The sequence below is a fragment of the Heterodontus francisci genome, chromosome 1 (genome assembly GCF_036365525.1).
Source record: "Heterodontus francisci isolate sHetFra1 chromosome 1, sHetFra1.hap1, whole genome shotgun sequence".
NCBI classification, from domain to species: Eukaryota; Metazoa; Chordata; class Chondrichthyes; order Heterodontiformes; family Heterodontidae; genus Heterodontus; species Heterodontus francisci.
The window spans coordinates 258,208,350-258,223,271 of NC_090371.1; the positions used below are offsets into that span (position 1 = coordinate 258,208,350).

The 14,922-nt window shown below is 43.2% G+C and overlaps 1 protein-coding gene across 3 annotated transcripts in view; it reads left to right on the forward strand.

Annotated features, from left to right (window-relative positions):
- The first annotated feature begins 4,277 nt into the window (after positions 1 to 4,277).
- The window catches only part of mgarpa (mitochondria localized glutamic acid rich protein a), a 73,408-nt gene continuing 62,763 nt past the window's right edge, over positions 4,278 to 14,922 (forward strand). The window contains exon 1 of one of the 3 annotated variants that reach the window (XM_068043732.1): positions 4,278 to 4,531. In XM_068043732.1, coding sequence (XP_067899833.1) covers positions 4,441 to 4,531 — 91 coding nt within the window. In that variant the 5' untranslated portion in view covers positions 4,278 to 4,440. The remainder of the gene's footprint in view (positions 4,532 to 14,922) is intronic. The other 2 variants (XM_068043713.1, XM_068043722.1) reach the window with 2 other exon arrangements.

Consider the following 14,922-nt stretch of genomic DNA (forward strand, 5'->3'; position numbering starts at 1 on the left):
TATTTTTGTAAATACATGTTGCCTTCTGGTTCCTAATAGCTTTTCCTTCATTTTGTAATATTTTTCCCCCCATAGTTCTTGATCTCCTACCTCTACCCTACATGATGCATATTCCACAATCAAGGAGGGAAGGTGACCTGTTTGCTTTTTGCTCCCATTGTGAACTAACTACTACCTTGTCTTTTAAAAACATGTAAATTCCTTGGTCCCAAAAGCAGCTTAGCTGAAATTGGGATCTCTTATGAGGGTTGAACTGACAGCATATAACTTTGTGCTGCACCATCTCCAGTTAACTCCTGGCCTTCCAGGCAGCAAAGTGTAATAAAAGGCAGTTCTGATGAAAGGTCACTGACCTGAAATGTTAACTCTGCTTCTCTCGACACAGATTCTGCCAGACCTGCTGAATATTTCCTGCACTTTCTGTTTTTATAGAAAATTGTAATACATCTGTTAAGCCTCATATATTTTTGTTTATTTATTCATGGGATGTGAGCATTGCTGGCAAGGCCAGCATTTATTGTCCATACCTCACATCCCCGAGAAGGTGGTAGGGAGCTACCTTCTTGGACCGTTGCAGTCCATGTGGTGTAGGTAAACCCACAATGCTGTTAGGGAAGGAGTTGCAGGATTTTGACACAGCAACAGTGAAGGAAGGGCGATAAAGTTCCAAGTAATGGTGTGTGGCTTGGAGAAGAAATTGCACGGCTGGTGTTCCCATGCATCAGCTGCCTTGTCCTAGAGGTCACAGGTTTGGAAGGTGCTGTAGTGCATCTTGTACTTTGTACATATTGTTGCCACTGTGCTTGGTGGTGGAGGGAGTGAATGTTTAAGATGGCGGATGGGACGCCGATCAAGCAAGCTGCTTTGTCCTAGATGGTGTCGAGCTTCTTGCCTGTTGTTGGAGCGGCACTCATCCAGGAGTATTCCATCACACTGCTAACTTGTGCCTTGTAGATGGTGGACAGGCTTTCGGAGTCAGGAGGTGAGTTACTTGCTGCAGATTTCCCAGCCTCTGGCCTGCTCTTGTAGCAACAGTATTTATATGGCTTTTATCTTTTCTGATACCTTGCTTAGTTGGCCATTTTTCATGGTTGAGACAATATAGTGGCAATAATTTGCAACATTGTTGCCTGGGTACTAACCTAGCTGAAAGGATCACCTGCCTGTTGCAAAACCTGCCCAATATACATCTGTTGATCAACGAAAGTACATTGCGCGGCTTCTGCAATGAACATTTGATGCGTCCAGATAGCAAAGCTAAAAATTAACACTAGTAAGAAGTGGCAGGTTTTTTGATTACAAGGTGGTAGCGAAGCCTAATGCTGTCTACACCCCCACCCACGTTTGCATATCTTCATCTAAGAGTCAAAGGATGATGATGAGTTGTGGGAGCCCTAACCAGTTTATTCCTCCATCATCCCTAACCCAAACATACTGAGGTCACTTTTGGTGCTCTTACTGATGCCCTGGCTTGGGTTAGGAGCTAAAATCAGTTTAATACAAACCAAGGATTTATTCTGGAAGTACAGCTATCCTTTATTTTGCTGTGCTGTACCGAATATCGAAGTTCTTGAAAAATGTTCTATTTCTCACTGTAGGGATTACAACAATTTACAAAAAACTTTAAAATGCAAAACAAAGGCTTGAATGGGTCTTCTTCTTTGGCCTCCTTGTCTCGGGAGACAATAGGTAAGTGCCTGGAGGTGGTCAGTGGTTTGTGAAGCAGCGCCTGGAGTGGCTATAAAGGCCAATTCTAGAATGACAGACTCTTCCACTATTTACTCTATATCTCATGGTGGGATATTATTTTTGTGGTTGCCAAGCAGTCTTTGGTTACCTTAGCCAAATGGCAATTCTTAATCTGTGAATCTGGATGATGATTAGCAGTGATCTATTTTACCATAGAGACTATTGGCAGTAAGCTTAATTTCATCCTCCTGTGATGCCCCATACATTGCAATAGACATTACTAGATCAGAAACCTGACACCTTTCCTCTTGTTAAGATAAGGGGCACAACCAACTGTAGCACCACTACTATTACTATAGTTCAGATTACCCGACTCAACACAAGACACTTTTTTTATGACTTGGGACCACCCCAAGTGATGCATTTATCTGCTTGGGGGACAATAAGCAGAATTTTTTTCATCCTTTATACTTAAATTATAGGGGTGGGTTGTCACTGGATCAACATACCAGCCTTTTCCCTTTTGGAAGCTGGACTTGATACGGCTGCAGGCCTCTAGTTTTTAATGCATATTTTGAAACTGCTATATCCATAAGATTTTTCTTCAAACTGAGAATAGTTGTAGCTGAAGCTCTTTATCCCAAGTTTCTTCATTTATCATGTGGGTCATATTGTAAGTTTTTTTTCCTTAAAATATTTTCCCCTTTCGAACTTTCATCGCTCTTCTCATGCAAATTGTGCAGGTGATTGGACCTATCCATGCTGGCACCCCCTATTGCTTTGCCCATTACTTTGTCATTCTTCACATGAGCCAATATGGTGAATTTGATTCTGCTGCCATCGCAGCTGAATCGGATCCTAGGTTAAACTGATGTTCACATATCTGCACATTCCAGCAGAAGTTACTAATTTTTCTTTCTCCTCTGGCTAAGAGGTACTGAGGCCAATTATAGCTTTCTCACCACTGCCTTACCTGAGATCAACTAACAGCACAGTTTTGGGATTGTCTTCATGTGTGTATGTAGCTACAGCAGGCAGTGCTCTCATTGAGTCGTTTAACAATGTGAAGAATCCATCCAATTACTGGGCTGTCCCATTTTAGGGTCAAATGCTAAAGGTCTGGGTCGAAGAAGCCATCCTATTTATTGTAATATAAAAGTTATAGCCTTATGTTTTGACTTTTTTTTTAAAGTGTTTTTTTGATATGCTTACAAACGTTTTAGAACGCACATTTTGATTGACGAGTCTTTGGAGAAAGATGGGTGTTGGTTGAAACGGCTTTACATACGCTGAGATCAATGCACGTTTATGTAATCATTCAGTTTATTTGGTTTTGATTCCTGCGGTGAGGTTCCTGTACAGATTAACTAGTGATTTTGTTTGCACTAAACGTGACCCATCAGGATAAAGTGAGGACATTGCTTTAGCAGTTATTGCGGTATAACTTTGTTTAATGTTACCTGGGAAAGTAGCTGTCCTACCGTAAATGAATCATGTGACATGGTACTGAGAAACACAGATCAGAAAGACCCCGGATTTGACCTTAAAATTCCCACCTTTTGGCAAGACAAAAACTGATCGGGGTTATGATCATAGCTCCAGTTTTCCTTGATGCTGATGCAAACTAATTGAAAATCTTAAATAATGCCTCCGCATCATAAGACACAAACACTAGTGGGGGAAAAACATCTATTTAATAAAAAAACAGACGGGAAATGGTGGTTTACATTGTATCAATCCTGACAGTCCGTGCAAAAAAAAATACATGTGTGTTAAGTTAGTTGAGCCTGAGTCGGGGCTCAGTATTTCTGGCCAAGGGAGAGTAAACTTCAGTCAAACTTTCTATTCCTCATTGCTAATGCCTTTTAATTCCCGCTAGAAGTGAATATCTGGCTGTTGGCTGGCAAAACAATTGGGCTTGGCTATGATCCTTCTTATCCCGCACGCCCCATGGCTAAATAGACTGGCGGCATTCCCCCCGGACAGCGTGACCCCCTCCCCTTGAGCTCATGAAGCCAAGGCACCTGTCGTATTTGTGCTTATTTTCTTATTTGCTGTTTTGTCCTATCTACATTTTGAGAGCCTGGAAAATTTGAACTGGACACCTCTTAGCGCCGTTGACAAGTAAATTATAAATTAGACCACCAAGATTTGCCAGTACCAGCAACTTAAGAAATACACAAATGATTGGGGACAAGTTTGGCACAAGGTTCCATGGTAGATGTTTTTGCAGCCAGTGAAGACAAAAACGTGGACATTTATATCCTCGGAGCTATACCCCATAGTGAGTGAATGCCTTTAGGAAAGAGGCTTACGGTGAGCAAATCAGAACACCAATTTTAAGTCAGAAAGCGGAGATGACATCTATGTAATATTCATCGTCGAATGAGCTGCACAAAAAAGCGTGCCACATCGCAAATGTTGCTGAAACGTGCAGTTTGGCAGTGTGTGGTAGTAAACAACGGATTTACAGCACACTGCGGCTGCAGCTAGGGACTTTTTGTTTGGTTGTTTAATAATTATTCAGACTTTTTTGCGGCGTGTTAATACTGTGACCACACGACACAAGCGACCTCTGGGGCACGCTGTCTCCGTACTTGACGCTTGCGGTCGACGTGACGCTGTGAGTGGTTGGACCAGGCAGAGGGCGAAGAGCCGGACTCTCCGCTTCAGTAGGGACAGCGCCGAGTGTTGCAGGTATACTCGGCACCATTAGCTGCAACAATTAACTTACAGTGTCAAGTGGGCGCAATGTATCTTTGCAGGAGCGCCTGGCACAACCTGGTGCCATTGGCAAGGATCCCGTCCTCCTCACGACTAGTCAGGAACGCGTACAGGAATGGTGAGTGCTGCACGTCGAGTAGCAGGGTGCTTGTCTGAATCATTTGAAAGGATAGATTTCGTTTTTTTAAAACCGTAATTGTAAACGACGGAGCTGTCAGAGTCCCGGAGAGGCTTCACTCATTACTGCTAAACCACATGCAGGGACTGGGCTTCAAATTAAAATAAATATTAATTGCATCGTAACAATTCGCCGACTTATATAAAATAATAGGCATTTCAACGATTTGCGGTGGACTATTAAGTTTCAAAGGAACAGAAGTTTTGCTTTTGTGAGGGGCGGCTCAGACAATGTTGGATTGGTAAAGCTGGAGTGAACTCACTGCCCTGCAGAAAGAGACTCCAAGGTCACTCGATCCATTCCAGAAGGTTGATCGTTATTCACAACACAGGAATGAATGCCTTTTGGAGGAATATAGACGCGGATGGTTTTTAATATCCGTTGTGGTTTTTATGTAAGAGCACATAGAACACACACGTTCGTGTGTGTATTTTTTTAAGGCTTATTCTGAAATCATTCAGCCCCAGGCACAGCGAGATGCTTTGCTGAATCAGCGTTAGACCAGAAAAGAGCACATTTCCACCCATTCCCCTCCCAAATTAAGAACCGGTTTTAAAATCTCTATTCAAGGTGGACCTAAACTTTTGCGTGAAGGATTATCATCATGTTAGCTCATCCGGGAGTCTGGAAATTAATCAGATTGTCATTGGTGTAGGGTCTGAATGAACGAATGTTCCTGTAGGGTTATTGCCCAGTCGTACGAATGTTTGATTACTGGCAAAATGGAGAGAGGTAGGCACATGGACTGTCCAGGTCGTTATGCTGTTTGTATGTTAGAGAGAGGGACTGTGTGTGTGAGAGATGTTGCCCTCGCTCATCCTGAATACAGGAAGCCTGGTTGCCAGAAATTAAAAGCAAAATATTGCGGATGCTGAAAATGTGAAACGAAAACAAAAAATGCTGGAAATATTCAAGTCAGGCTGGGGAAAGAAAAGCAGAGTTAACGTTTCAGGTCTGTGTGTGTGACCTTGTGTGTCGGAAATTAAAACACGTTTGTAGGCCAAAGTCAACCAACTACTTGCCCAAAAGTAGCCCAATATGATCTTGCCTAACTAGCTCAAAAGAAGCCCAATACACCCGGTATTTGAAGAACTAGGGTTGCGGGTGTGTTTTTTCAGTCCAACAAAACAAGAAGCTTGTGCTGGAATTTCCTGTCTATTTGCACCCAGTGAGGTGCAATCTAGGCGCAGATCAAATACACAGCCGAAAAGATAGAGAAATTTAGTGCCTAAGGAGTTGTGCAGGTAAGTTGACTGCAAAATTCAGCTCCATCGTGTCGGTAGTTTCGACACTACAGGTGCAGGTTTAGTAAAAAAAATGGTGATGGTGCCACTTCTGCCCACTTCCAAATGGTGTTGGTGATGGTGTTCGTGCGGGTGTTACATGCTTTTGCTGGAAGCAGGCTGAGCACGAAGTCAGTCAGCATCTAACGCTGATTTAATGTCAGACCTGCCGTTTTGGACCTTGTTGTTTTATTTAACACCCTCTCTTAAACATGCACAGTTAAACATGCGCTCAGCAGCACGAGGGAACCCATCGTGCTATTTAAAAGTATCAGCAACAACTTGCAGGTTAGTTGCTTTCACTACTGGCCCTTGCTGAGTTGGTGGAGGTGCTGGGCATTTGCAGGAGTTGATAATTGGTAAAATCTGCAGAGAGTAGTGCTGGAGGTAGGGAAGGCATTGGTTGCGACTGCAAGGGCTCTAAGCACATCACTTTCTCATAGTCATGGGGGCTATAGTTGCAATCCTCCGTGGGCTGCAGCATCAGAGGGAGATGAACAGAGGCAGCAAAAAAGACAAGCTGCTCACAGAATGAGGAGTAGGAGGGGGTGAAGAGCTCTCAGAAGGAGGCCTTATCCACCTAGGGTCTTCCACGAACACCTCTTATCTCAGCATAAGGCTAGAACAGTGTGTCGGTGGCAACAATCCAACAAGGAGGTGGTCTCAGAACTCTGCCTTCTGCAACCTCAGAGCAGGGCAAGGATGGCATGGCCAGTAGCCGTGAAGACGACCAGATCCTTCCAGGCTGGAACAGGTGACATAACTAACATAGTGCAGTTTGTGCTCCATTGCTGCCTCTGGGTCTCACAGGCTCTGTATGCCAGGACCTCATTGTCCTGGAGGAGCACACATGCACTTGGCTTTGCCATAATAGCAGGTTTCTCTATAGTGCAAGGTGCCATCACTGCATACAAGACTTTGGGGGTGCCAATTGCAATGGTGACATGTACTGAAACCGCAAAGGTTACACTCAGTCAGTGTGCAGTTGGTGTGCGACAATGTTCAGCTCATCATGCTAGTGAATGCCTGCTATGCAGGCAGCAGTTGTGATGCATTTATCCTGCGCCAGCCTGCTGTTCCAGCAACTTTTCAGCCACTACATCGGACCAGAGCGTGGCTACTCGGTGACCAGGGCTGTCCACTGTACACCTGGCTAATGACCTGCCTCCACAACCCAACTACACGTAGTCAGCATCAGGGATAGGCACTGACATGTTGCACCACGGACATTTGACAACATTATTGATTCTGTCATGGGCATGGGGGCAATTAATCTGTATATGAAGTGTATAGCCAGTCTAATACCATCAAAACACAGTCTGATATATAATACATTTCTCCCTATAAATAAAGTAGCTAAGCATACAAACATCAATGGAGAGCAGCACAACTGTATTAGCTAGCTAGCAAGCAAAATAGTATGTCATGCCAATGCGAATTACTTCTGTTGATAGAATAGAGCTAGCTACATCGTGTCACAAGTTGGTAGATGGACCTTATTGGATGACCTCTGAATTCACACTATGTCAGGACTGCAAATTCATCCAATAAACCATGAAATTCAAAGAGAGGATTGTTATTGTGGTTATTGAGGAGGGGCAGTAGCAGACTCAGCAATAGGAAGACAGACCATTTCTCACACTGCCATTGTCACAGGTCAATTTAACACGTGATGGTCAATGTTTGTGCAACTTCTCCACCTGCTTGTAATATGTGTCTGAAGATGGGGCAGCCAATAGAAGTGCAGTGATCTCCAAATTAGGAGAATTTTATAGGATGGAACAGATAGTACTTCAGAAGAGTCATTTAAAACAGAAAAGCAGAGTGGGACAGGAAGGGACTGAGATTAACGGTAGGTAGCCAAGACTAATTTATTAATCTTGACAAGCTGTTTCACTAGGTCCTGGATTGTAAAATATAGAAACAACAGAATCCCTCATGGACAAATGTCATTTGTTCACCAAAGCTAGTGACAAAATTAGATAAACACAATTACAAATCAAGAGCATCATTCTGTTCCTCCAAGAAAGTGATTCTCTTAAATTCATATGTATCTGTAAGTCAGTCTATCACTGTCAATTCCGATTCAGCTCTGACAAGATAATTATTAACAAAAGCTTTTCTGCAAAAAGTTGAGCAGTTGTTACTGCATGTAATTTTCAGTTACAAAATGTTTAGTCACTATCCGTAAGATTGTACTTCAGACTAAACAATTTATGTCCAAGCCAAATGTCTTACCTGTTAGCAAAGGTGCACTTTTAAAGTAATGTAATGATTTGATACAGACAGCTTTCAAATGACATTGGCCATTCAGGTTATCTACCCTCAAATGGGATAGTAAATGATGCACATTGCAGTTACTGATCTATAACATACTTGTAAAACTTGTCCTTTAATCCAATCCACAGCAAAAAAAAAATCAGTTAATGACTGTTTCCAGCATGGTCATTGAAACATAATAAATTTTTACAATGTCTTCCCCGACAGTTTTTAAAATTGCAAATGCAGTGTGGATTTTGTTAAGGAATTGTGGACAGTTCATCATAGATTCAGGTTTATTAAAGCTATCTGTTACATTGCATTTACAAACTGTTGTTTATGGGTCAGCAGCATCCTGTTTTTGCCAATATCACTCAACCCCATTACACCATACTCTTGTATGCATGAGGAGCTTACAGTGCTGACGTCTTAGAGAAAGAGAGAGTCATAGAGAGATACAGCACTGAAACAGGCCCTTCGGCCCACCGAGTCTGTGCCGACCAACAACCACCCATTTATACTAATCCTACATTAATCCCATATTCCCTACCACATCCCCAGCATTCTCCTACCACCTACCTACTCTAGGGGCAATTTACATTGGCCAATTTACCTAACAACCTGCAAGTCTTTGGCTGTGGGAGGAAACCGGTGGATACCCACACGGTCACAGGGAGAACTTGCAAACTCCGCACTGGCAGTACCCAGAACTGAACCCGGGACGCTGGAGCTGTGAGGCTGCGGTGCTAACAACTGCGCCGCCCCATTCCTTTGATTTTCTTGCCTGTTTCTCCCTCAACACAAGTTCTGGAACGATGTGATTCCAAATGGATAGCAGCAGAATTGCAACATTTATGTAGAAATAAAAGTCCAACAACTTTCAACATGTCACTGAACTTGTGTCCCAAGTGAAAGTAATGCATGTCAGAACATGGAAATCTAGACATTCCCTTACTGACTTTTGCCATTTTAAAAGAGTTTTAATAAAACAAGCCTTTAAACTAGCTGCTAGGTTATTTTTAAAACACAAGTTTAAAGTATTGGAGCTGGAGTGTCCAACCTTTTCCCATGGTGGGTGGGGGGGTGGTGCACATTACAATTTTTGTCTTACATGAGGGGCCGTTGAGACAATTTCGGAGAGATAAAGGCATTAAAAATGTCTCTTACTATTAATTAAAACAACAAATGTTCATTTTTGTGAAGAACTTTTAAATGAGAAGACTAATTTATTGACTTACTTTCTCATCACCATGTTGAACACTGATTTAGTGAGATACCTGGTGTTTTTTTTTTGCCTGCACAGGTAGTCAATGTCTGCCTGCACACTTCTTGTAGCGATGCGGAGTATTCCGGATAGATGTCCATCTGTCAGGAATGATCTTGATCGTGCTGTCTCCCTCCTCTCTCTGTTTGTCTCTCTCCCCCTCCCTCTCTGTGTCCCCCCCCGTGTTCTCCCCCTCTGTGTCATCCCCCCCACTGTATTATTCCCTTCCCTCTCTGTGTCATTCGCCCATCTCTCTGTGTCATTCGCCTCCTCTCTGTGTCATTTCCCCCTTTGTGTTGTCCCCCCTCTTTGTCATTCCCCCTCTCTGTTTCCCCTTCTCTGTGTCCCCTCTCCCCCTCTCTCTGTCCCTCCTCTCTCTCTCTGCCCCTTCTCTCTCTGTTCCCCCGTGCACTCTTTCTTTCTTTCCCCTTTCTCTCTCTTCCCCCCCTCTCTCTCTCTCTCTCTCTCTCTCTGTTTCCCCTCTCCTCTTTGTGCCTCTCTCTCTCTCTCTGTGCCCCATCCCCCCAACCGTTGCTGAGAGCGGTTACAGCGGTTTCCGAACTTCAGACAGACTCAATGTTTTCAGGCGGGCTTTTAAAAAAAAATAGGAATCCACTGGAAAACCCTGAATCTGTCCGAATTTCGGAAACTACTGTTCCCACTCTCAGCACCTGTCAGCTGCGAAACTGACAGCTGTAATTTTTTTTTAAAGCCGGTAGGGTCCGAAAGAAGAATCCAATGGGAAATTTCTCATCCCTAAAATTACCAGTCACGGACCACAGATTTTTTTTTACCACGGTCACTGGTGTCTGTGTACGGACATTTTGCCAACCCCCTGGTCAGCAATAATATAATGAGAGACAAAGTGCCATGCAGAACGTCATTGAGCAGACGTTTCGGGTGCTAAATTAACTGTAGTGCTGCCTGGACCACTCTGAAGGAACCCTGCAGTATTTCGCAGTGAGTGTCCTGATTCATGGTGGTCTGTTGCATCCCTCACAACCTGGCCATCATGAACATAAGAACATAAAAGCTAGGAGCAGCAGTAGGCAATTCAGCCCCTCGGGCCTGCCCCACCATTCTATACAATCATGGCTGATCTCATCTCGGCCTCAACTCCACTTTCCTGCCCATTCTCCATAACCCTTCAACCCATTACTAAATAAAAATCTATCTATCCCCTTCTTAAACTTACTCAATGTCGCGGCATCCACTGCACTCTGGGGTAGTGAATTCCACAGACTCACAACCCTTTGAGAGAAGTAATTTCTCCTCATCTCTGTTTTAAATCTGCTACCCCTTATCCTAAAACTATGACCTCTCATTCTAGATTGCCCCACCAGAGGAAACAGCCTCTCTACGTCTACTTTGTCAATCTCTTTAATCATCTTATATACTTCAATTAGATCTCCTCTCACCTAAACTCTGGAGAGTAAAGGCCTAAACTGTTCAATCTCTCTTCATAAAACAAACCCTTCATCCCTGGAATCAATCTAGTGAATCTCCTCTAAACTGCCTCCAATGCAACTACATCCCTCCTCAAGTAAGGGGACCAAAACTGTATGCAATACTCCAGGTGCGGTCTCACTAATGCCTTGTACAGTTGCAGCCACACTTCCCTACTTTTATATTCTATTCCTTTAGCAATAAATGCCAAAATTCCATTTGCCTTCCTTATTACCTGCTGTACCTGCATTCTGGTTTTCTGATGTTCATGCACGAGGACCCCCAGATCCCTCTGCACCGAAGCACTCTGAAGTTTCTCTCCATTTAGATAATAATTAGCCTTTCTATTCTTCTGACCAAAATAACCTCACACTTATCCACGTTAAACTCCATCTGCCAAATTTTGGCCCATTCACCTGACCTATCCATATCCATTTGTAAATTTCTTATTTTTTTATTGCAATTTACTATCCCACCTATTTTAGCGTCATCTGTAAATTTGACGATAGTACCTTCTATCCCTGCATCCAAGTCATTAATATATATTTAAATAGTTGGGGCCCAAGGACCGAACCCTGTGGCACCCAACTAGTTACTTCTTGCCAACAAGAAAAAGACCCATTTATCCCAACTCTCTGTTTTCTGTTGGTTAGCCAATCCTCTGTCCAAGCTAATAAATTGCCCCTAACCCCATGTGATCTTACCTTTTGTGTGGTACCTTATCAAATGCCTTCTGGAAGTCCAGATATACTACATCTACAGGATCCCCATTTTCCACTTTGCTTGTCACAGCTTCAAAGAACTCTAGCAAATTAGTCAAACACAATTTACCCTTCATAAAAACATGCTGACTCTGATGGATTACGTTTTGACTTTCTAAATGTCCAGTTATTACTTCCTTAATAATGGATTCTAACAATTTCTCAACGACAGATGTTAAACTAACTGATCTATAGTTTCCTACTTTCTGCTTCCTTCCCTTTTTGAATAAGGGCATTATATTAGCTTTTTTCCAATCCACTGGAACCTTTCCCGCATCCAGGGAATTTTGGAATATTATAACCAATGGATCCACTATGTCCACTGCCACTTCCTTTCAGACCCTAGGATGTAGGCCATCAGGCCCTGGGGACTTGGCTGCCTTCAATCCCAATAGTTTGCTCAGTACTTTTTCCCTACTGATGATGAATGTTCTAAGTTCCTCTCTTTCTATAACCTTTCTATACCAGTTACTATTGGGATGGTACTAGTGTTCTCCACTGTGACAACTGAGGCAAAATACTGATTTAGTGTCTCCGCCATTTCTGTGTTCCCTTCTATTAACTCCCCAGTCTCATCCTCCAAGGGACCAACATTCACTTTAGCTACTCTCTTACCGTTAATATACTTATAGAAGCTTTGCTATCTGTTTTTATATTTTGTGCTAGTTTTCTTTCATAATTTACCTTTGCTCTTTTTATTACTTTTTTAGTAACCCTTTGTTGATTTTTAAAAGTTTCCCAATCTTCTCACCTGCCACTGGCCTTTGCAATATGGTATGCCTTAGTTTTTGTCTTTATGTTCTCCTTAACTTCCTTGCTTAGCCATGGATGTTTTTTCCCCCTCTTAGAATCTTAAAGAAGGCACACCCCTTTCCAATACAAATTTGGTGAGCACCTCAGGAGGAGAGGAAGAGACCATTAGCACATCAGTGATCCAGATGGGTTGTACGTGAACAGTTTTCATGAATAACATCCCAGATCCCCATTGTTCAACAGTTCCATACCTAACCATTCCCCTGTTATGGACCATCACAGCATCCACTTGGGTACAACCCTGAAATAAAAGCCATTACAAAACAACCATTCCGAACCAACTTCATCCAGTAAAACATCCAATATTTCATACAACTCTCAACTAATCACCCTTATTCATTCCCTTAGTGCCTATCTTGCAGGTGCCTTTGCTTGGTCTAGTGCTGCTACAGAGTGTTACTCCAGTGGCTGCAGCTTGGCTGGTGGAAGGCAGTGGGGGAGACTGCAGATGGCCTTGCAAGATGATCGCGCAGTTCTGGGCCTTAAGGGCCTGGCTTCGGACTGTACCAAATCAGCATAGGGTTCAGTGGTTTGGACTGGCTGGCTGACAGACAATAGCAGGGGCACTGACAGAGCGGCAATGGTAGAAGCACGAATACTGTCATCCTGAGAGAAAACAGCAGATTTGTGCTCCATGGTGCCATTGCCACTCCCCTGGGGGTGTTGGGTGAACGAGGCGGGGGTGGCATACGGCAGCTCAGCTATCTGAGTAATCTGCTGGAGCACATATTGCTTGCTTGCTGTGAGAGCCTGCCACCCACTTTGAGCACTGGTATCCGTAGGCATAATGGCAGCAATCTGAGCAGCATGACACCAAGGTGGGCTTGGATGGCAACAAGCTGAGATTTCAAGACCATAGTCCAAGCTTCCACTGCAGCAGTCAGATGTTGGATGGCTTCCACTTGTGCTGCAATGGAAACTGAGACATTGGCCATCAGGTGCTGCACACAAAGACTGGTTAACACAATTAGGGCTCATGGAATAGGACAGTCAGTGTCGGCTTGGATTAAAAAATTGGCTGAAGGACAGATAACAGACTGGAGAATGGTAGACAGTGGTGTTCCTCAAGGGTCAGTGCTAGGACCATTGTTTTTTTTATATATATGAATGACTTGGATATTGGAATACAGAGTAAAATTTCAAAATTTACCGATGGTACCAAACTTGGAGATGTGGCAAACAGTAAGGATGATACCAGTTGACTGCAACAGGGCATAGATAGGCTAGTAGGATGGGCAGACAAGTGGCAGATGGAATTTAATACAGAGAAGTGTAAGGTGATGCATTTTGGCAGAAGGGATAGTGAGAGGCAATATAGGCCCAATGTTCTGAAGAGTGTGCAGCGACAGAGGGACCTGGGGGTTCACATGCATAGATCTTTGAAGGTGGCAGGACATATTGGGAAAGTGGTTAGCAAAGCATATGAAATCTTGGGTTTCATAAATCATCAAAGATCTTAGGAAAAGAATGCTGAGGTGCTACATTTTGTCATCCATGTTATATGCTTTGGAGACATGGATAACAAACAAAGAAACTATTGAGAAGCTGAATGCATTTGAGATGTGGACGTGTAGAAGGATGTTTCGCATATCCCACACAGACAGAAAGACTGATGAGGAAATAAAAGCGAGAAACGCTGGAAATACTCAGCAGGTCTGGCAGCAACTGTGGAGAGAGAATCATAGTTAATGTTTTAGGTCAGTGACCCTTCTTCAGAACTCATGAGGAAGTGCTGGAAATGGCTGGAGAAAAGAGGAAATTAGTACATAACATCAAAGAGAGAAAGATACAATATTTCAGTCACATCATTAGAGCGGAAGGTCGACAGAGACAATTATTGGAAGGAAAGACAGACGGAAAACAGGAGAGGGAAGCAGAGGAGAAAATGAATGACAGATATAATGGACTGAATGCAGTTGATCTATGCGGAATGTGTAAGGGCAGCACAGGACAGACAAAGGTGGAAATCCATGGCGGTCAACCTTCTGGGAAGAAGATGACACCAACGAATGAACAAACGAAATAGAGGTATTGAGTACTAAAGGAGGGAAGTTGTGCTGAACTTTTATAAAGCTCTGGTTAGGCCACAGCTAGGCTATTGCTTCCAGTTCTGATCACCACACTTTAGGAAGGATGTGACTGTCATTCAGAGGATGCAGAGGAAGTTTATCAAAATGGTCCCAGGATGAGGGATTTTAGCTACAAGTTTAGGTTGGAGAAGTTGGGGTTGTTCTCCTTGGAGCAAAGGAGATTGCGGGGAGATTTGATGGAGGTGTACACGATTATTACATGTTTGGATAAAGTAGACAGAGAAAAACTTTTCCCATTAGTTGATGGTACAAGGACTAGTGGATACAGATTTAACGATTTGGGCAAGAGATGCAGAGGGGATGTGAGGAAGAACTTTTTTTATGCAGCGAGTGGTAATGACCTGGAACATGCTGTCTCCGAGGCTGGTGGAAGCAGAGACAATAATTGATTTGATAAAGAAATTAGATGGACACT